This window comes from Anas platyrhynchos, chromosome 1, assembly GCF_047663525.1.
Source record: "Anas platyrhynchos isolate ZD024472 breed Pekin duck chromosome 1, IASCAAS_PekinDuck_T2T, whole genome shotgun sequence".
NCBI lineage: Eukaryota > Metazoa > Chordata > Aves > Anseriformes > Anatidae > Anas > Anas platyrhynchos.
The window spans coordinates 6,356,588-6,380,594 of NC_092587.1; the positions used below are offsets into that span (position 1 = coordinate 6,356,588).

The 24,007-nt window shown below is 37.9% G+C and overlaps 1 protein-coding gene across 9 annotated transcripts in view; it reads right to left on the minus strand.

The window, feature by feature from the left end:
• The window catches only part of USP6NL (USP6 N-terminal like), a 118,286-nt gene that overhangs the window by 12,700 nt on the left and 81,579 nt on the right, over positions 1–24,007 (minus strand). For all 9 annotated transcript variants that reach the window (XM_027460736.3, XM_072044299.1, XM_021270915.4 and 6 more), the window contains 8 exons: positions 17,091–17,198; positions 14,428–14,537; positions 11,692–11,740; positions 9,732–9,852; positions 4,830–4,924; positions 3,655–3,720; positions 3,463–3,562; positions 1,152–1,304 (listed from right to left, as the gene is read on the minus strand). In XM_027460736.3, the coding sequence (XP_027316537.1) occupies positions 1,152–1,304; positions 3,463–3,562; positions 3,655–3,720; positions 4,830–4,924; positions 9,732–9,852; positions 11,692–11,740; positions 14,428–14,537; positions 17,091–17,198 (802 nt within the window). The remainder of the gene's footprint in view (positions 1–1,151; positions 1,305–3,462; positions 3,563–3,654; positions 3,721–4,829; positions 4,925–9,731; positions 9,853–11,691; positions 11,741–14,427; positions 14,538–17,090; positions 17,199–24,007) is intronic.

Consider the following 24,007-nt stretch of genomic DNA (forward strand, 5'->3'; position numbering starts at 1 on the left):
GGAACAAGAAAACTGAGCAGATGAGATAAGTGAGAACAAGAGTTAGACCTATGGTGGGTGGGATAAAGTGTGCTGGGAGAAATGTCAGAATGAGGGAAAAACATAAGAATAGGAGCAAGAGAAACTGGGACAAGAAGCTAAGATGATGGGAAACAGACACACAAGGCGTCTGACTGCATGCCTGAGAGACAGATCTGCTTTAGAATTAGAACAGGTACCTATTGGTGATGAGGAGCCCTGAAACAGCCCAATACTACACGCAATAAATGAGTGTATACAAATATGAGAACAGTTTCCTGTTCCTAGAGGAACAGGAAAATGAAGTTCTAAAATGGAAGAGCTTCACGATTACATTATCACAACAAGGCTACATAGGCAACCTTTGTTCTGACATTTCTGAACTTCTGTAAGCTAACCGTAACAACTTAATAAAGTTATGTTAAGGCCATTTTTGCCGTATTTTTTAAAATTTTAAGGCACGTTTCTTTCTCACATACTATTTTACAAATTAGCAAGGATAAAAAAAGAACTAAGAATAATCACAAGAAAATTTAATTTAAATATTGTGAGGGCAGTAATAGAAAATAATCTCTCAACAGGAAGAAGAGACCCTATAGACACATCTTATGTAGTGTCCTGAGAAACAACAGTCTCTGCTCTGCAACTGAAATGCATGAACACAAAGGCTAAGAAGAAATGCAGAAAATAATTCAGCTGAACACCCAGAAGGTGTATCACCTGCAAAGAATTCTAAAAAATGGATTGGACCGATAGAAGAAACTATTTGGCCTGACATTTGTTCCATAGCTACTATTCAAGCCACAAAACAATTTGTATTCTCAGACAACAGTGTTGCTTCAAACAGTTGGAAACCCGGATATTTAATCTTCTATCTTACGGATATTTCCATTTCATAAAACCAAATTAATAAAATTATTAGAACCTGGTGTGTTTTAAAGTGCTTTGCCATTAGCAAAAAAAGCAAACTCAAAAAATGAAGAGTGTTGATTTTAAACGGTAAAATATTTTGGCAGAAATGATGAAGAGACAACTGTTTCCATAGTCTTTAACAGCATGATTTAGCATTTTTAAGATGGGCACCATGTGAAAAGCTCCAAGTATCTAAAAGTGTAGGTGTACAAGTATCTTACCAGCTACTGGTAAATCCAGCTTCGCTCGTTTCAATTCTGATATAGAATTTTGGAGCTGCTCTATTACAAAGTCATCTTCATAGAAGAAATCCTTAGCTAGAGTCTCCTGCAGAAATTCTACAAGCTCTTCCATTTGTAATTTCATCAGATGCTCTACAAGAAGAAAATAGTATTATGAATAAAAATATCTTGTGATTATGACCATTAAACTTCAGAAATGTACGTAAAATATTAGATGTTCTTATTGTCAAAGCAGAATGAAAAGGCTTATTAGTTAAGCAGGAAATAGAATTCTACATTAAAAAATCTATAGAATGCATCAGAAATTCACTTGCAACTTTGAATGTAAGTGCTTTCTACTAATCATTCTCTACTAGGAACAATGTTTCCCAAAAAGGTTCATCTTCACACAACTAAATGCAAGTCATCTGCCTTTATCCTGCTTAAGTTATATCCAATAGTTTCAGCTCTTCATTTTTCAGCCTGCATCCCTGACTTACACAACACTGGCATAGACCTTTACAGAATACATCATGTCTCTGTTTGAAAGGTTTGAAAGCAGTAAAACAGTTTAAAAATTGACATTTAAGGTATTCTGATTCACAACTGAATTAAACTTCGAATGAAATGATTGTGGCAGTTCACACTTTAGTACCAATGCGTTGGGCATTTTTTGCTGCTTCAATTAATACATGTTATATTTTGAAAGTCATTTTACAGTTATCAGATTTTCTCCCTCTTTTACATAGCTGTAAGGCCATGTTTCCCACACAAACATATTTTGCTTGCTAGGCTGTAACCCCATACCCATACTGTTACTTTAAGCCTACATATGCCATCAAAAGTTCCAGAATGCTAAACTTCTATACACAAACCATCAAAAATGCTTTTGCCACTGTAATAAAAATTCTCTTGACATGTATTACGCAATGGAACTTGGATTGCACAGCCATACATTCAATGTTTTTAACGGAAGATAATACAAGTAAGGACCGGAAAATAAATCAGAATCCATCTTCTGTCAACTTCTATGCAAGTCCTCTCATCTCTCCTCTGTTGCCATAAAATAACTCTTGGTGTTTTGATCATAGACGTAGTTGCTACGTACTTGCTAAGAAAGCAAACCTCCACCCAGAAGTTTTGCTCAGGTCTTTCCATAAGAAGAACAGCGAACACAGAAAAATTTCAAGCAGATGTCTATTTGCAAATAAAGACAATAAATCAAAATGCTAAGCCTAACAATTTGCCCCCAAATGTTTAGCTGTTCAAAGTACAATTAAGAAATATAATGTTTTTCAAAGCTGTTTATGAACATCCTAATGAACACACTGCAGCGAGACGATGCAGCGTTACTACAGGTTAAGGAGGATAAGCTAGCAAACAAAACTCCAATTCTGCAAAGAGCTCCGTGTTGACCTCTGAATTTACATGACTCTCTGTGAAATAAAGAGCCAAAGTCCCACAGGACTTTGTCAAACTTGAGCTACAAGGTCTCCTGAGAAATGCCCAAGAATATTTAGAAGGTAACACGGATCTTCAAAATTGGAGCTTAATGTGCTAAATCACTATGGGAAGCCATGCAGGCATAAATGCTTTGGACAATTCTATTCAAAAGTTCTATCTTATTTTCCCTGTAGGCAAGGTATGGAAGAAAAGGCCATCCAACCTACGGAAAAGATGAATTTTAATGACATTCTTGGACAAAAATCAGTATAAAAATGAGATATACACTGATGATTCTTCACTGCTGAATTGTTTGCTGATAGAGTTTCAGGTATTTAGGGGCACAAGACATCACCTTTTCTGGATTCTTTTAGCACTATTTTATTAAATGAAATCCTGTAGTGGCTAGCAAGCCATTTCTAAACCATGGAACTAGACCATTTTTTTTCCCCATTTTTTAATCAGCACCACAGCTCAACCTATGTTGATGTTTAATTAACTTTCTTTCTGTGATAGATATTTTATTTCTCTGAGATACTCGCATTCAAATACCAATACAGAAAAATATACAAGTTTTTAAAGTCCTATGCTTAACTGTACTTGCCTAATCATTTAACATAATTATGATTTTTAGGCAAGTGTAACACCATCTAGAAGCCCACTGCCAATATAATACAATTTTTCTTGGGCAATCACACATTAATGAACGAACGATTTTGCTCTATTTTTTCATGAGGAGAAAAAGACGCTTGTAAAAAATAGCATAAAGCAAACAGGAAACTAAGATCTTAACACAAAGGCTACACAAAATAAGAATGAAACCAGATGAATGTATGTTTAGCATTCAAATATTTGAGAGATTTCTTACTTCTATGTAGCTTCATAATTGTGTATGACATAGCAGTGAGAACCCGCTCTCCTTCAAGTATGTAGATATCCCATAACCTGAGGCTTAATGTAAAGGGGGTCTGCAATGAAAGAACCAAGCAACAGTGTGAAAACAGTCTGTCCCAACCCTGGATTAGAAATAGAAGATGTAGAAAATGGAAAGTATACTCACACGATCAAGGAAACATTGGAAAAACCATTTTGTTGTGTAAAAGCTAGTGGACATCTCCTGTGAGTCCTGTAAAAAACACAAAAGTTTTAAAAATATTCACAAACGAACAAAAAAAAAGTTCTTCTGTATTATTAAATGCAGCAATAATGAATATATAAGCAATATACAAAACCAGATACTATGCCAGCCATAATCTGTATCACCTCAATCACATGAAATTATTTTTGCATTTGCAGTTAGTATACAGGCCTTTCAGCACTCATATACATTATCAAACAATCTTTTTGGGATTGCTATATATTTTGTTCCTGAAACATGAAAATCTCAAAAATCAGAGTACTACAACATTTCTTGATAAGAATCATTATCATGTGCTTTAAAAATTAAAATTACAACTTCCATTTCAGAGCCAAGTCAGTTACAGAACTGCTCTTTTTTGTTGTTGTTAAATTTTTTGCAAGGATTTGCTAAAGGATTTTTTCTTTTAAAAAAGTACAAGATTGTCTTCTAGGACTAATTTGGGCTTGACCTCCTAACATTTTTCTTTTTTTTAAACCAGATCTGCCTAATTCAATGTTATAAGCTACTATTACAGCATGTTGTTAAAAAAGATATTAAATTCTAGTTTACAAGACATGAGGCACACATTAGATGCTATTCATCACTGCCAAGGTGCTAGGTTGTTCTCAAATTTTGGGTGTTTTTTTTCTTAGGGAGATAAAAACACCAAAACAGAAAATAATATAGTCCTGGGAAGGCAATGTTTGTAAACAGCTCTCTTCAAAGTGATCTCTTTGAAGATGTTGCTGCAGCTGAGCAGTTCTTACACTACTGTTTAAGATATGGAGAAGGATTCTTGCAGATCTAACCAGACTGTAAAAGAAAATTCTTTATGACTAATAGGAGAGCATTTTCTTCCCACTAGAAAAATAAAATATGGCCATTATTCTTTGTTTGGAATAAATACAGACAAAATTAATAAAAAATAAAGTGTTATTTCTTGTTTAAGAGCATTAGAAGAGATGTTGTGCAACATTTACCTTTGAGAAAATACTACTCTGTCCAAATTTTATAAGGACCATCAACTCCTCTTATAAGAACTTTTTAAATAGAGACTAAAAATAAGGCAGCAAGCTGTAAAATAGTATTCCATTTATTGTGCTATAACTACTTACCAAATGCTGCTTAAGTTTGGACAAAAATTTTTTCAGTATTTTGTCGTGATGTTCTTGAAACCTCAATAGTTTTGGAAAACCAGGAATAAAAAAACCTAAAAGAAGAATTTGAGCATGTAACAGGTTTATGTACCATAAAAATGACAGCAATATAAGACAAAAAAGAAATTCAGAGCTCTGAGAACATTACTCTTCTACAGACCACTGGATCTGAACAGATATTCATAGCAGTATTATTATGTCTGTGTATGGATACACTCATACTCCTGCCTAAGTGACTACAGTGAAACATCAACACCTTTGCTTGGTGACTATTATCAGATTAATGATGGTAGATGATTTCAGCTTGCTTCAATCCTATGCTTGTCTACTTCACGTGGATTTGCAGAAACCCAAATTTAATTATTTTTTAAGAAAACAGGAAACCCTAAACTGCTAAAAGCACAAAGACATAAATCAGGAATATGCCCTGCAAATTCACAATAGAAAACTAAAGAGTGTAGGCAGCTACTCGAAATGCCTGCACCGAAGAAAAGGTCATAAAGACAGACGAGGGGTATTCTACCAAGGCAAATATCACAAATTTACAGCATAATGTAAAGACAGCTTGCTAACACAAGTGAAACTAAGGGCATAGATAAAATCTTGAGTAGCTTTATGGATAATATACTAGAAAAGTAAAGCGCTAAGATCCTCTTCCACTTGTTTTCAGAAAAGCTAAGAGAAAAACTCAGATCAAAATCATAATAATACTCAGACAACTTGAGAAATGTAAAACACAGCTACACCGCAGGATAAAAGACCATTCAAAGGAGATCTTTTGAAAAGTTGAAGTTATGTTCAAGTCAGAAAAACAGTAATGATCAAACACCAGTAGCACAAAAATATGAAAAAGCTAGCTTCCCTCCAAAAAGAACTTAAAAAAGGAAAAACAAATCCACACTAATAAACCTATTTTCAAATACCTTCAAAGCAGAAAGCTTGACAGAGTATTGTAGGTTCAACTGTTTATCAAGACTTGTTGAAAGTGCCCAACGATGATAAGGCCCATACACAAGTTAAATTTCTGTACGGAAGACAGTGAAGATTTTCCCAAGTCAGGATCCTAAACAGCTCTAAAAGAACTGAAGGATCAACTACCTGAAAAACCTATTTTATGAAATCTCTTGCTTAAAATACTAGTGGCCTGGAAAGTGGCTGAGATGACATCACCTATTTTAAGTAAGTTTCACTCCACTATCTGTTAAGAGAAAAATAGCAGAAACTATTACAACAGGGAAAAGTGGACACACAGATGAATACTGAGCATCAGAGAAGAATCAATATGGCTTTTACAAAAAGAGATCATGTCCCAAATCTACAGGACTTCCTTTGAAGAAATGAGCGAGCATGTAAAGACAGAGAGCAGTAGATATTGCCTACTTGGATTTCTCCAAAGGTACTTGATTGGTTCTGTCAGCAAAGTGGCTTTATCTCTTCAGTCCATCTCCTAAAGCAGCTTATCCAATGAGTTAATAGGTAGTACAATGCAAGAGACAAAAAAGCTTCACAGCAGAGAGTAATGACCCATGAAGTTACACAAGAGCTTGTGCTGGGCTCTATGCTGTTTGACGTGTGGCATTTGTCCACATTGTGAGCAAGCTGAAGTCCTAGCCATCCTAAAAGAGTAATGGAAAATCTGGGAAAGGTTACGAAAGGACAGAAATTATCAACGCATGCAACCAGTTCAGTGTCAATGAGATTATAATACTAGGTCAGATCAGCCAAGAGGAAAGATCACCTAAAGAAAAAGCCAACTTCCATGAGCATCTGTTGCTGGTCACCATGAGATAAAGGGAATGTGGCTAAATAAATTATTTAGTACGGCAATTTAATATTCCTAGGATTAAAAAAAAAAAAAAAATAGCAACCAAAAGCCAGTTCTTTCTAGTTACCAATTATGCAATTCAGCACACAGATTATAAGATATAAGATTTACTCCCTGATTCATACAGGTTTAGTACTTCAGACACACAAATTTATATGTCAGGTTGCACATTACTAATATAGGCAAGGTGCTTGTTTTTTTTCTTCAATATGAACAGTGAATGACTACACCTGCCTGTCTAACATCATGATGATGTTAGATGAACCCTCTTGGTTCACCACAGCAAGTTCAAATGGTGACTACAAAAATTAGCAAGGGACTTTCATGGTAGAGTTCTCCATTACCATCACATTCCAAGGTCGGGACTTTTTTTTTCTTTTTTTTTTTTTTTTTTAAATAAAAAGGAGTTGTAGACCAACCAGTAAGACTTAAAATCTGGAAAAAGTTCACAAATCCTGTTTAACAGTCTATAGCATCTTAAAAAGGTGACTGCATCTATGTGAAGCCCCCATGTATCAAAATTAGATCAACTGATTTGGTATACTAGTCGATCTAAACTCTTTCTCCAAAAAAAATTAAAAATTTTCATCACTGAGAAGCTCATCCTTCTACGCAGTTTTATTTTTATAGCTTTTGGTTACTACTAAATCTAGAGATATTGGCTTCTGTTAAGATTGCCTTAGTCTGTGTTACCATTGCGTAAATCTCCAAGCAAGCCCTTGTCTCTTTTTGAATTCAAATTTCTTGTATGACATTGCTCTCTTCATCAGAAGACTTTTTTTTTTTCCTTCCCAGCTTTTTGGTCAAAAAGGCAATGGCTTTGAGGAAGTGCAAACAGAAAAATAGCCAAGTAGCACATTGTGCCGGACTCCAGGAGCTCTGAACAAAATTGGAAGCTGCCATGGTATGTGAAAGTCTTAAGCAGGGAAAAGGAACCAGAACCTGTTGGGAATGTTAAAAATCCCAAATGCTAAATAACATATTTTTTTTCAAGCTCCCAAGAGCTACAGCTTTCTGAATCACTCATTAATGACAGATGCTGGAATTCCTAGAGATGCTCTATCCCTGTGGGCAAGCAATATGCACAGGTCATACTGAATTTCACACGGAAAGAGAGAACAACCAATAACACAAAAGTAACAAGACAGTGAGAGCAGGAAATGCTGCATGAGGGAAAGAGAAAACCAAGAAAGTCGAGATTAATGCTCACAGTGGGAAACAAGCAGAAGGAGTTGGAAGCCACGGTGCAATTAGAAATCTATGATCTAATTGCTACCACGGCACCGTGGTGGGATGAATCACACAGCTGGAACATTGCAGTGGAGGGCTGCAAGCTTTACGGGAGAGACAGGCAGGGAAAGAAGGATGGGGGCATCGTCCCCTGCATAAAGAAATGGGTAGATTGTGAAGAGTTCCCTCTGAGAAACAACCAAGAACAGGATGACAGCCTGTGGGTAAAAATAAAGGAGGACCAAAGGACGCCTTGTGGTCGGGGTCTATCACAGGCCGCCCGATCAAGAGGAGCCTGCTAATGAGGCCTTCTTGCTCCAACTCCAAGAAGCATCATGCCCACAGGCTCTCATCCTCCTGGGGGATTTCAACCACCCGAATGTTTGCAGGGAAAGCCACATAGCAGGCAGTAAGCAGTCCAGGCGACTTCTGGAGTGTGTAGAGGGCAAATTCCTCATCCAGGTATTAGACAACCCAGCCAGAGGACAAGTGTTACTGGACCTGGTGCTCACCATTGCAGAAGAGCTCTTCAAAGAGGTTAAGACTGGAGGAAGCCTAAATTGCAGTGCTCACACCCTGGTTGATTTTGTGATCTCGAGGGATATGAGCCTGGCTAAGAGCAAAGTCAGACCCTGAATTTTAGAAAAGTGAACTTCCAGCTGTTCAAAGAATTAGTGGATAAGATCCCATGGGACACGATCCTTATGGGCAGAGGATCTGATCAGAGACGGCAACTCTTTAAGGATATTTTCCTCGCAGCACAAGAGCTCTCTATTTCCTTATGTAATAAATTAAACAAGGAAGGTAGGAAATTGGCATGGCTGAAGCAGGATCTGCTGCTCAAACTGAGGCAAAAGGAGGAAATGCACAGATGGTGGAAACAGGGCTGGGTGCCCTGGAAAGAGTACGGAAACGCTGTCTGTGCAGGGATGGGATCAGGAAAGCCAAGGGACTGACAGAACTAAATTTGGCAAGGGATGCAAAGAGCAACAAGAAGGGGTTCTACAGGTACACTGGAAAAAAGAAAGACTAGGGAGAGTGTAGTGCCTCTGACAAATGTAGACTGAGAACTGGTAATAACAGACATGGAGAAAGCTGAGGTACTTAAAAACTACTTTGCCTTGGTCTTCGCTGGTAGTCTTAAACTAAAAGAGGATAGATTTAGATTAGACATCAGGAAGAAATTCTTTGTTATAAGGGTGGTGAGGCACCCCATCTCTGGAGGTGTTCAAGGTCAGGTTGGGTGGGGCCTTGGCCAACATGATCTAGTGGGTGGCATCCCTGCCTATGGCAGAGGGGTTGGAACTAAATGGTCTTTAAGGTCCCTTCCAACCCAAGCCATTCTATGATACTGGTTTTTGTATATATATGTACAAAAAAATAGACATATTGTACAAAATATAGACATATTTATTTATTTTTAAACTACGGATTCCTGTCATGCCAAGTGATGGCATAGCCAAAATGCTATTTAACATATTCTGTATCGGGTTTCTTTTAGTATTATCCTGCTATATAGACATCTATATAACCAGCTTTCAACTAGTTACATTTTCTTAAGAGATTAAGAAATGCATCATCTGATTTTCATCAAGAACTATTTGGAAGATACCCCCATACAAAAGCAATTACTTAAAAGCATGAGTGAGCTTCTGTAACATCCAGTGGCACCTCAGGATAAAGCTCCAGTTATGTCTTACTTTGAACATATACATAGAACAGCACAGCTCCATTTTCAAATAATTTACAACTTAAATAGGGTTGGTTAAAACCTAATATATACTAAGTGATGTGAGACTCCGTACCATGCATAGCGTGCTTCGGACCCGAGAGCAGTTTCACCAAGGCCCAGAAGGCATCTTCTTCATTCATGTACATAAGGAGTAAAGCTGTGATCTGGCTCATTCCCTGACAGTATCCAACTTCCTGAAAATTAGAAAATGAGAAATATTAAAATCCTGAAAGCAAAAGACCCCAACCTATGAGTTGTTAAGTTTTCTTTCAAGTAGGGTAGCAAAGAAGCTGCCTGTCCTGATGGTATAGATTCTCTAACCTTGGTGCCAGCACAAACATTTAACTTTTAAATATTTAAAATATTGATAGATAGAAGGGATGACATACAACCATCAATCTGAAAAGTAAACTTTAGGTTTGGATTGCTCATTAGGACCCTCTATGGATTCACAAAATCAGTTTTAATATTAATAATTTCTAGTAATTAGATCATTTTACTTCAGAATGGATGTATTTTCCATTTAGTTGCAATTTGCCTCTGGAACAGAGGAAGTTGTTTTGGTTTGTTTACCATCATGGCACCATTTGATAACACAGGAGTTTTCAGGAGTGACCTATAACTATAAACCTGTTCAAGTGTAGCAGCAATGTGCTATTAAATGTGAAGAAAAAGAAATCTTGTTCCAGAGATAAATTTGAGCATCCCTTCCGCTATTAATTTTGACTCTTATGGCAGGAACCAACTGTCACTATCATCGCACTGCTCAGATAGCCCCACTGATAAAACATTTCTAAGGAGAATGAATTAATAGTTGAATATGGGTTTTCAAATTTATATCTTATTAAAAAGACCTTTGTTCTAGAGATAAAACCAAAGCATAAGAGAACTGTGACACATTAAGAAAAATGCAACATAAAAGCAAATTGAAAACTCACTACAGTATTCCCATCACCTATATTGTAACAGTTGATTTTAAGCAGTATTTTTCATGCAATTTGAAGATATTAATCCAATATTCCACCAAAGATATATAAAGTAAGTTCCTCCTTCCAGAGTTTTATTTCTCAGTGTTTGAAACTTGCAACAAAATGCTTGAGGTAACTCAGTAAGTGAAAGACAACAAATTCTAGCAATGAAATTTATGGGTTAAGGAACTGTGAGGAAACAAACTGAAGCAGGAAAGAAAAGCCACATTTCCTAGAACTTTGAAAAATGAAACGAAGTGGTATTTAATTAGTGCTTAGCTTCACTTCCTTACTCTTAACATTATGTATTTTACATCAAATTGTAAGGCGTCAGTGATGGATGTAAAATGAAAGATGTACAAAGATAATCAAAATGGACACAGCGAAGGCAGGAGGCAGTGCATGAAACACAGTTAAATGTGGACATGATCGTATTTCTCTTTCTTCTATTTTTAGCATACAGCCAAAAGACATTACAAAATAGGTAAGTTTCTAAACCTTACGACATAGTCTAGAAACTCCACTTCAAGAAATCCTCATTCAGGATTACAGCCAAGACCAAATTTAGTACCAGAATGTACTCTGACACATGCATTGGAGCATACCTAAAAGGGGGCTTAAGTAAAGAAGATGCAACCTTTAAAACCATTTCCATTTGTCAGAACCCTCCAGGCTACAAAATATGCCTGCTTACTCCAACCTTTCCGCAGCGTGTTTTCCCTCCCATTATTCACATGATCTTAACTGGAGACATATAATACAATGGGGGAAAATATCAGTAGTATAAAACTCCAGCACAAATTCATTTTTTTTATTAGACACATACTTAATTGCAGTCAAAGTGTGTGCACTGTTCAGTCTGCCCACTACGATACTCATAATCAAGATGTTTTCTTTCATTTTAACTTCAGTAGCTCAAAACGTGTCAACAGACAAATCACGTATTTTTCTGTACTTCCAAAGGTCTCTGAAATGTGGTTTTTTTTTGAGGAGAAAGAGGATACAGAATTGCAAATTATCTTACAGCATGTTCAGAGAAACCAAGTGTGAAAGTACACAACTTACCGTATTATATATGGAATACGCAGCTAAAACGTGGAATAAAGATTGTTGCCTGGAGAAAGATGTAGAAAAGGAAAATGCTGTAATATTGTTTTTTTTGTAAAAACAGAAGCACATCAAATTAGTGAACTATGTTTTGGAAACCTGTTTCTCCAATTTAACTCATCTAGCACTAAAGAGCAGGACAAAAACCAATCCTACAGTTCTGTGTGCTTCTGATTGTAAACCAAACATAAAATTTAGCAGTCTTCTGATTTTTGCATGTTGAAAGATTCAACATCTCATCTGCAATACCTGGAGGAGACAATGGCATCAGACCACTATTTTTACAAGCAGGGGAAAGTGAAACACAGGACAGGACTCCTTTCAAATGGATTTATCCTAAGTGACAAACTTTAAGCACCCCACAGCTGATTTCTGTTTGCAGAACGCTAACAGCTGTTACTGATTGCAAACAGTCATGTACAACTGAAATGCACAAAGCAGGCACAAAGGTGTCTTAATCTTGGTACCCAAATTAAAAGCTACTTTTGTGACTGCTTTCTGTCAAACTGAAGGAAAACAATTCCAACTCTGACTCTCCATCCTATGGCTCAGTCCTCCAGAGCGGACTGATCTCTGTAATTCTAACTTTGAAGTATGTAAACAGCTTGGTATAAGTCTTTTGCTTTCTGTAAAAACAGATTAAGTCACCTGGTACTAAATCGTGAAAGTAGTAGGACAAAAATATATGAACTGCACTCTTCTCAAAATGGGACATCAGAGTGGATAATGGTGGAGAATTCTCTCTTTTTTTTTTTTTTTCCTTTTTTAAACTCGCACCTACTTTCTGTGATTTGTTGTGAAGGGAAATGGAAACATGAATGACTACTTTCAACTACAACTGATAAAATTTAGCTGCTGAGTTTTGCACGCTGTCTTCTGCACCCAGTCAAATTCCCTCTTCCTGTCACTGATCAAGTGCCCAGAAACAGAAGCTAGCTGGTTGTAAAAAAAAAAGATTAAGCAAAAAAGCTGAGTCTTTTCTATTGAGAAAGAGGATGCACACTTGAAGAATTTTACCAAAATATCTAGATTAAGGAAGGCATTTTTGTTCACTTGCAGAAACTGGAGCTTACCCATTTTTTAGTAACCAAAGAAAAGTGTAACCTGAAGTCCTAGATATAAAACTTGAGAATTATTTTACAAGGATAAAATGAAAATTAATAGGTAGGTCCCAAACAGTACACAAATCTTCTGTCATCAGTTAAGGGAATTTGCACCGTACGAAAGCGAATATAAGAGCACAATCTCATTCACAGTAAGATACATAAAATAATGGTAATTTCAGAAATATTTACACTAGATGATACCCCTAAAGACCTGCAAAAGAATGACCCTTCAAAATGTACAGTCTACCGAGAAGTCAAACAAGCTATTGATTTGCCTGGGAGACCTTATTTCATTGCTATATAGCAAGACTTCGGAATTTTCATTGCCATCACTAGAAATGCATAATACATGTACAGTAATTCCAAGATCTATTCCAAGTGTGAAATTGCCTCGTGCAGCCAAAGGCTTTTTTGTGGACTCTGAGGACACGCTTACAACACAGCCATAGGGACTGGAGCTGGCTCTGCCTCTGTTAACCCCAAACTGATGGGGTAGTGAGCTTCTGCTTAAACCTAAAATGTGTCCATAAAAACTAACTGAGGCCCAGAAGCACGACAGCCGTTTTTGTTAGTCATTGTGTCGGTACTACTGAGAGGCAAGGCATGTCAGCTCAAGTATAGATAGCACTGCAGAAACATATCAAAACTACAGGGTCTGCACAGAATAGTGCTCTCAGCTTGGGAATTTCTACTTTGTACTCCATCCTGTGCTGCAGCCATTGCAGAAATTTCCCATGCTTGCTTAGAATTTGTCTGCAAAATACCTGGAAGAATAATATAAGAAAATGTTTCTTTTATTATCACATTAAAGCCCATAACTCTTTGAGTATTGCCTTTTTGAAAATAGCAGACTACTGTAGAATGTGCCTTGGAAAGAAAAAGAGATTAAAGTGAACTAACACAGTCGCAGAAGGGAAAGAAATACCCTCTTCATCTCAGCAGGGTGCTGATGTGGCATGCTAGCAACAATGCTGATGTTTGTATTGCTACTCAGTTCACTATTAAGCATTTTTAGTGATGACAGCTGCCTAATATTCCTCATCCAATGACAGTAGGAATAACAACATTTTGAAGACATTCAAAAGCATTAAGGCTTACATTTGTAAATAATTAAATGCTCGCATCTAAAATATTGCTTTGTTTGGTTCTGAGATAGAAAGTAAGAAAGGAGGGATGTAAAATACAAAGGAAAGCTAAAGTCTCTGAGAAGACAAAAGATATCAGATGTAAAAAAATATTTTGTTTTTAAAAATACACAGTTAAGTAAAATGATTGTGTAATACATCTGAATTTATTAGATTGGCATTTCCATTCCTTCTAACAGTTTTTTTGCTTTTTAACATGTAACAATCCGTTTAGAAATGTCTTTCTTTGGAATAATACTGACTACATCATAATACAAAAATACTGGTTGGTTGGAAGTGACTATCTGGTTTTGCAGTAATAATGCTGATTAATTACATCATTACACAGACAACTCTGCTTTGAAAGTCTGGAGTTTACATTCAACATTCTCGGACAGATCAAAGAAGTTAGAGGCAGATCAGAAATGAACCGTAAGACAAAACAAAACATTTAATTTACTTACTTAACACCATATCTGTCTCGAAACATGATATGATCCCTGTATGTTCGATTTACATCAAGATCAATTTGCCTAATGTCTGGTGAAGACCCTCGTGCTTGACACTTCAATTCCTAGGAGAACGGTACAGAACAGAAGATTAAAATTGCAAGCTCTAAAATAGCAGAAACCTGCCTGACTGTACAGCTATACTGAAGTATTTGTCATCTCGTGATTTCAAATGTTTAATATAGAATGGCAACTCTGAAGACAACAATATCCAAAACACGCATATAAATACATGAATTCTGTAGAGTCTATCACATTCACACAGCACAGAAGTAAAACACTTCTCTAGTCATCCCCTCTGTCTTTATGTTCTAACCAACCTAGTGGTAGAACAGCTCTACTCAGCACTTGCTTTAATGTTTTACAATTAAATCCAATTTTGTACTTGAATACATTAGGAAGCCTGCACAGGTTGAACTGTCATCTTTTTTTACACCTATGGTAATTTTCTTTTGACATTCATTCATTCTTACTTCTGTACCCAAAAGTCGAGTTTGTGAGACATTTCTAGCTCGCTTCAACATGGTATGGTCAAAACGTTATGTCAGAAAAGGCATTTTTACAGAATACCAGGGATAATCATTCATAAGGCAGAACTCCACAGCTTCTAGTTGCAAGAAAACAAATGAAATTTAAAGACAAAAATAAGAAAAATAAAGGGACAAGCATACAACAATAACAGCCATTCAGTCTGTTGAATACCATCAGCAGCTTTAGGCAAACAAGGAATTACCTGTAAATCAAGGAATCAATTGGCAGCAGCCACTAACCAACATAACACAAATCACAGTCTCAATTTCATGCACCTTTCAGTATAATTTAAAGCACTAACATCCAGAATGATTTGTCCCCCAGACAGAAAAGAAGTAGAGAACAGAAAATTTACAGTTTTAAGATGGTATAAAGACCCAGAGCCTACGATTTGTTGGAATTGCAGAAAAAGAAGCACCCTTGCTATGATGGGAGGCTCTAGTGTGGGCACCCAAAGTTTGAGAAACAGAAAGGGCAAAAGATTAAGAATTGGTGAGTGACTACCCTGCACTGAGAACTGTAAAAAGCTGTCTGACCTACAGCAAAAGCGTGCAGCTTCCTTCTAACTTTAAGGTGTGAAATTTGTATGTGAGAACTGTAACGAGGAGTGTTAATATCACTTAAGGAAATGGGAAAAGCAGACAGCAGTTAAATGAGCTTATCACAAATAAACAAGCTAGGATAATGATGGAAGAAAGTCTACAAAGACATTTTTTGTTTTGCACTTAGCACTAAATGGCATTAATAATCTCTGAAGATGAATTAACATATTTTTAAATGCTTCTAGTTATATTCGCTATTCTTTCCCACAACTACATTACTCAGCATGAACTCCATTTTATCCCTTTTATCCCTTTTTGCCTCTAGTCTTGCTTATGAAGTTAAACAAAATATACCAGTCGGAAAGAGCAGCCCATCAGACTAAGGAGCAAGAAATAATTCGAAAGGAAGATCACAGAGACCAAAATTGCGATAACATCAATCTTCTTTCATGACCTTACAAGATCCCTTTTATGCTCAGACCCAGAGTCTCAGCTCCTAAAGAGTGCTACAAAAAATTACCAAGAGCCAAACCCAGCAATGTGTTTCCTTGAAACTCTGGAATTTGAATTTTTCCCCCCACAGGAATTTAAATGTTTGCTGCCTTTTAAGAAACAAATGCTCTACAATACTAAATTACCTTTCTGTTCAGCTAAACTCTCTTATAATCCCTTAGCACAGAGACAAACTGAGAGGAAAAGACAGAATATTTAAAATTCAGTTCCCCTTCTGCCCTACTACCCCCTACACATCAACCTCACTCTGCAGTTTGGAGCCTGAAGCTTAGCTCAGATGGCAATCAGAAAAAAAGTAGAGATAGAGGAGAAAAGTTTAGAGGAACATAACCAGAATAATTCAAAGGTGATTTTAACTGCTACCCAGCGTGAGGGTGGGGGCTGAGGGTTAACATATAGGTTTTTCTTCACATTTTAATTAGGAATAGGTTAGGTGGTCAATTTGTGCCTGCAGCATTCGGTAGGGTTAACGTCCTGTCATCAGTCACGCCTCTAAGAATACCACTGAACTAAGCGGATGGTGCTTTTTAAGGGCTCTCCGTGCTTCACTTAGAGACAAGGTGGCAGAAAGGTAGACAGCTTGCTCTGTCAGAGACCCTCCTGGCTCTGACCAGATGAAGAAGGCACCAACACACACCCCTTCAGGATACCGCAACTCCTCTTCCTGATTGATATTCAGCAAAGGCGCTGCTTGCTTAATAGAAATTTCTCAAAGGAGAGCTGTAGTTTCAGAGGTTTGTACCTTCTTATTGGGAGCAGGATTTTGCCTTATTCTGTTTTGCTTTACTTTTAGGAAGGCTTTTGCAAGGATTTGAGGACGGGAAAGGAAATGGAAAGAAAATCAAATAAATTACATGCAGTACAGAACCAAAAAATAAGCTGGTAAGGTGCTTTCCAATCCACAGCCTTTTTCCTAGCTAAATGTGGTTTTTTTAAACACTGCATAATAAAAAAGCTTAATAAAACCTGTAGATATAGTACCTGATATTCTTAAGTTAATGATAATAGTAAGTGGAAATGTTTCTAACTCACATTGTAGAAGTCTTTCATTTCTTTTTTCATTTTAGGGACATCAAGTAGCAAAGACCAAACTTGCCCTCTGAACTGCAATGGGATCCCTTTATAAATTCTCCTGTGGAACTGTAAAAAGAAAAAGAAAACATGAATGCAGCACAATCTACAAAGTTCTGAACAAAAAGAACAGTGACACATAACATGCTAAAGAGAAAAAAGCGTATTATGTCAGTTCTCCTGGCGAACGGACAACCTGCTGAGGATGAGACTGGAACAATTTTTTTTGAGAGGCTGGAAGTGTGTAGAGACACCATCTGGAACCTCTGTTGATGGGATCGGCAGAGGAACAGGGAACAAAATGGATGCCAAGGCATCATCCACACAGGTGATGCTGACAAGTCAGGACAGCACGTAGACAGGTCTACCAAAACTGTATCACCTCTGCTGTGCTAAGCTTACTCTAAAAATATTGGGAAGACAACTGCAAATTTGGTAATTTACACTTTCCTTTTTTCTTTTTTCTCAACACAAGGGTTTCAGGACAAGCCACAAATAACTCATTGTAATTATCAGCTATAAATGGGAACGGTGAAAGGCAATCAGCAGCATCACAAAGCTCCAAAAATTAACAGTTAAAAAAAAAAAAAAAAAAAAAAAAACATTACAGATTTTCAAATTCTTGCAGAACCACAACAGCGTGCTGAAATGTATGCATGCATGCCACGAACATGAGCTTGCTGGAAATACGGCAAGTGCAAGCTAAAGAGTTCAGACCATATTTCTAAGATAATGAGTTTTTTTCCTGAATGCGTATTAAAACATATTTGCACAAAAATAAATAAAGAAATAAATGTACATACCAGCTATAGTTTCTAAGACTACAGAAAAGACTATGGGGTGACCTAACAACACTGCACAGAGCACAACTCTTGGCACTGAAATATAAAATTAAAATTTCCCCTTCCTGAGGGTCAGAAGGGGACGACTCAGTACCTGGCGAAGTGGAGTAGTTATATAAACTATCTATCTCGTGTCAGTCTTGCCTCTGACATGTCACGGCTCCTCTACTCTGATTCAGTGGTTTGGTTCTCACTGGGCTTATTTGAAAAATCAGCAGCACTGACAACTGTCTTCCCTGCTTCTCTTCCAATTACAGTTCTTTTTGCTGCAGCACTTAGGAGCACGAAGATCCTCTAAACAGAGAAAGACAGGCTAGCTCTCTTAAGTCTTGGCTTCGTGCAGCCAGGAGAGACCCGAGGCAAGCAAAGCCTCGGACCGATGGGGCATTAGGAACTCTCAAAAAATAAAAGTTAGCATCTTTATCAAAAAAACAGACAACTCTAACAAAGGGAAAGAACCTTTCTGAAGCTCTGCTCTCTGCTTTTGCCATTATTTTTCTAGCGGCACAGTGACAACCAGATTCTTTAAAAGGACAAAACACGCAGAACCCCTCCCCAAATGAACCATTCTTTTACTTAACCTGCAAGTTAGAACTTAAATTTCAAATGACAAAGCCATCACGTCCTTTAAACAGTTAGTAGAGTTACGTTTGTAGCCTAAGAAATACTTTAAAAGACAACCCCCCCCGATGAACAGGTCTTTTTTTCTCTCTCATATTTCATGTCTCCAGTTCAGAAAGATTAATGACCCACGAACTGCAGCATGTGTATAAACCTCACATAGTTTGAGATATATCAGATCTTTGACAGTGTTTTTAAGGCCAGAAAGGATCCCTGTCTGGATTTTAGAATGCCTCCCTCTTCCACAGGTCTTTTGATGGTTCTCCAAGGGAAACACAACCTAGAAGGGTTACGACTGTTTTCTCCATCCCTTTTTTATCGTAAAAGACGCTACAGCAATCCTGGAGGCCATCCACACAGAAAATGTTGTGAGGTATGAGCTTTTTGAGGAGGCTTTGATGCTTTATTGCTATTAAAATTGTTTAAGCAGCAGTTTCCTGCAAGGAAAAAGAATAAGCCACAGTGCTACAAAGCACGCTCCTACAGATGTGTATCCAGACTTCATTGGGAATTTCAGCATTTGTCAACCCAGACACAAGGATAACTGCCTGTGAGAGGATAATTCAGTCTTTTGAAAGCTCAGCAACACCAATTGCAGTGGTGTCATTCTGCAGAGAGATTAGCCTGTCTGTTGGAAACCAGGACGAGCCAAATTTGCCAACCTTATCTGCTAACATGAAAGGAAGCAGCAGCGTTGCAAGTCCCCAACGCCATCTAGCTGTGCTCCTTAGACCCACAGTACAACAACAGTGTATCTTGATAACAAGCATTGTCCCCAAGTCCATTATCGTTGTGTAACTCATTACCAAATGCCTCCAACAACTGAGAACTTGCTGGTGAACAGAATAGGCTGAAAAGAAGAAATTCTCCAGATGATTCTTGTTCTAAATGAATATTTTTAGAGAAGGCTAAGGTGGGCATTAGAGGCCAAAAAGAAGCCGTGGTGATACTAGTTTCTTACTGAAATAGTGTTAAACAAATTCAAACCACCCAAACTGTGGATTTTCTTTTTTTTAGGAGACAAAGCTGAAAGAGCACAGTCAGTTTTTCAGCTGACTTTTTGGTTTTCCCATTTTCTGGATTTCTCAGGCTGGAACAACCAAACACTTTGAGTTCTTGAAGTAGCAAGTAAAAACCGAGATAGAGACCACTGGAAGTACTTTTAAAAGAAAAGTTTGAAAAATGAGTTAGAAAATGTAACTTTAAAAGGAGTGGAAAGCACACAGACACTGGCAGGTCCAACGTCCCACTATAATTCTGTGAACAATCAGAAAGCGAGGAAGTATTTTCAGTTGCTGGGATCAGAAACAGTGCACTACCTGGTAGAATAAACCTAACTAACATTCAGAGCTTTTTACAATCCATTTCAGATCTGTATCCAGTCGACTCTGCTGTTCAGCCTGTTCTTTTAGTTAGACAAAGCAGCAAGCTCTCAGTCAGCCCAACACGTTACAAGATCCTGGCTACAGGCTCAGCAGAACGCCAGATCAGGAACTTTCGCTGTCTGCCGGATGGACCAGAGAAATGTAACTCAAGAAGAGGCTCTTTCATGGCTTAGGCTCCATTGCACAAGCAATAATGTAGAAAATTGTTAATGCTTGTTTCCATGGAATGGCAAACGACCATGTGCTGCATCTCAGGGCTGGGGGAAACATGTGCTTCAGAGCAAAATTCATTTTTGATAACAATTCAGTCACCAAACAGTTAAAGAATATACAAAGGAGCAACCTGATTATTAGCCAATTGAACTTCTTTCCCATACGTACCATACTACTGCCCTCTGCTGTCTCTTATTTCCACATATAAATTTAACTTATGTTGAAAACTGCTGGGTTGGATTTGTATTCTTGCAGACCCCTAATCAATTCTTCAGCTCTCCCTAAAGTAACCATTAAAATAAGTAGAAAACTCAGCAAGTTACTTTCCTTAATCTCCACAGAGGCAAAAGAGAAAGTAATCAGTCAATCTTCAACGAACTCATTAAAAGTCAGGCTTTCTTAAGATAGTAGCTCTAAGGAAGATTCAAGCAGATGAGCTTATAATTCAGATAACTGTGGTATGAAAACAGGCATCATCCACAGAATGGTGTTATGGCATCTGGGATGTTTCCATCAGCATAGGACCTTATGGGGAAAAAAAGACATCCTCAGGAGATAGAATCAGATAAACACAACTTTAAAATATAGGGTCAAATTCCGTGCCACGTTCAGCAAGACAGAGTTGTTATAAACTCTTGCAATTATTACTAATAGTGTTGATTTTGTAGCAGACAGGACACACACACGTGGAGGGAACCTATCACCTGTGAATTCAAAAGGAGATTCTCGTGCCAGAAGCGATAGGACCTCCTGCACATTGCATTTTCCCATAGTGAAATGAGCCTATATGGAATGAATTTTAAAAAGCTTACAAAGAAGAAAAAAAAAGCCCATTAGATGTGGAATATCCCAAATAAATCTCAGCCATCTTCTCAAATAACGAAGTCCAAAATACCCACTATTCAAAGTGAACTCTATGAAAAAAATATATATCAAAAAAGGAAACTTACAGCCTGCCCTTTCTTCCCCTGCCCCAGTCTTCCAAGTTCATCCATCCACCCGGCTCCTGGCCAAGAAACGAGGCCACTATCACACAGCACAGGTCTAAGAGCAGAGACTGGCAGTCTAGCTGCTGCCAGATAGAAGGCCAGCTTTCAAAAAGCAAGCTCTCGGGTATGTCAGGAAGAGCTGCACGTGACGCAAAGGGACTTTGCCACCTCAAAGAGAATCAGCGATGAGAGGCACGAGAATTAAAATCTGAAGTCCCACAAGAAAGTATATTTATAATGAAAAGAAAGTGTATTTATAAAGGCTGCTGCCTTTAGAGGTTCTTCAGCTTCTGTCGATTGCATAAAAGGAAGAAGTGCAAAGACAAGAGTTGCTAAATCTCATTCAAAAAAAATAATCTGAGGAGTGCGAAGAGGGTTCTTCATTACGGCTCGGTGTTCAGACTCCAGACTAAGTGGAGACTTGATTATTATATTCTGTGTGAATGCCAGAACAGCTGGAAATTGCCAGCTACCCTGATTGTTTCTCTTTTTCCTTTCCCTCTCAATTTAGGCAACTTCAGTCACAGCTAGATGAAGGTAGACAGTGAAAGACAGCAATACTTTGGTGGCAATACTCAGATGGGAATATAACGGTTTTATTTAATCTTTCCTGAAAGTTATGATCATACTAAGACAGGAAAGATTCAATATCTGAGGTAGCTGATCGTGCTCTGGACTATTAAGCAGCAGAATACAAATAGGAAATAAAAGCATAAGCTAGAGAAACATGACACAGAGACACAAACTTTGCTGCTCTGTGACACTCCGTGCATGAGAAGTGACTGTGGGGGAGCAGCAAGCTGTGTGTGATTGCTATTTGTCAGAACAAAGACATGAGGACAGTGCCACCTTTCAGAGGCTGGTGTCAGTAAGAATCGAGATGACTGCACTGAACAGACGCCTAAATATTCAGGCAGGAATCAAGGAGCCTGCACGGAGTTGTACTCGGGTTCATTTCCATTATGTTGGCTTTCATTACCTATAAATCGTTATTCAAATAGGGGAGAGACTGGCATTTTCCTCGTTCAGTCTTCTCCAGTTGCTCGTGGTCACACGTTGCTGCCCTCCTCCTAGGCACAGAATTCCTAATGGGAAAGCAGGATGAAGCCCCCAGAGCCCCCACCTCTGCATATTTAATATTCGTCTGCAATAAATGTTAGGGGAAGATGTAAACTGAAGCATCTCGTGCACACACACATCAGTGTGCGAATGTTTTCTCATAATTCTCCTTGCAGAGTTATGAAGGGAAAAATTAAGGAAGCAGCCCTGGGGCACCTCTGCAAAAGCGAACTAAAAGAAAACTGCATTTTGCAATTAGGAATATGACAGCTTGGGATACTGTAATCAAATCTACGGATTCATTTACGGTATATGTAAAGTACAAACAGATTTCTCCAAGCCAAAGCTATTTTAGCTGTATGTTGTGAAGGGTCATTACAGAAGGGCTCTCTGAAGTCCCATTCTTTGTAACACCTACCTGTGACACCACTACTTTCTCTCCTCCCTCTCTCAAGTATGCCATTTTCCAAACCCAAGCCAGCACTACAGTTATAATCTCTAACCCTACAATTATTATTTCTGTTGATTTTTTTGTTGCAGCAATGCTCCCTTCAGTGCTGTTTCAAAACAACACTGATTTCAGGCGCAGGCTGACCGCACAGACACCACAGGAGCACAAAGTGAAGTGAATCCTGTAAGACACAGGCTGTTCTTTTCCTTTAGTGACTTGTTCCTCTAGTGTTAACCACCTCATCCTTCAAGTGAAGGCAGAAAACAAGAGGCAGGAATTGTTCTTGCAACCTGTTTCCACTCTTCAAAAAGTGGGTTTGGGAAACTGGTGCATTCTTCCAGTCCGTTTTCAGATGAAAACTGTCATTAGTTGCTAATTTTGTACAATCCTCAGAACATCACCTGGCTTTCCATAAAGGGCAGCAACAAATAATGTCCAATTTTCCACTGCATGTTAGGGAGGAGAAGGGGGTGGATTCTTTATTTTCTATATTCTGGTTCACTTACCACATCAGATGTAAGAAAGACTAACAATAACATCCTTGTTTTTGAAGTCTCACATGCTCCATCAGAACTCAGCAATCACTGATTTTTTTTTCCTAGCCTCCAGCAAGGTTCATCCCTTTTAGGAACATATTGAATTATTCCTGCCTCTATTTATAGTTCAGTCTATAATTTGTTACACGAACTGAAGCCTCTTCTGCTCAGCTGACCTGCTATACCTTCTGCATGCTTGGTGAACAGAGGATTATTCTGGTAAACTGGTGTACAATGGACGGACGTCACGGGCAGCTGAAAACGAAGGCTGTTGCTGCTTGGACAACGCACAGCTACTGTGTTACCTGAAAGGTCACATCTGACATACTCTCTGCAAACTAAGTAGCTGTTATGCAGGGTTTTTTGACTATCCCTTTGATTTGTGTGAACATAAGTGATCTTCAGATCACCCCAATAAAGAAACAAACCAGAAGTGCTATGACCTCTAGCTTTTTCTTCCAGGAATAGGAAGTAGCATTGTAAGAAAAACTTGGGAAAAAGATTACTTCTTCATAATTAAAATAATAATAATAATAAAAAAAAAAAAAAAAAAAGATGAATCTGCTAGCTTTTCAATAATATCCTGAAAAATATCAGTAGCTGCTTTTGGTATTTTTAAGAAAAGCAGAGTACAAGACATAGCTTCTAGTCTCAGAATCGAAGGCAGCATGCATGCATCATAGGTGGGGAACATTACAAGAAAAGTTCTTCCTCTGCTTCAGTTGGAGTATCTAATTTCTCTTCTTTTCATGGTAACAAGTATTCTTGCCTCCATCTCTCCC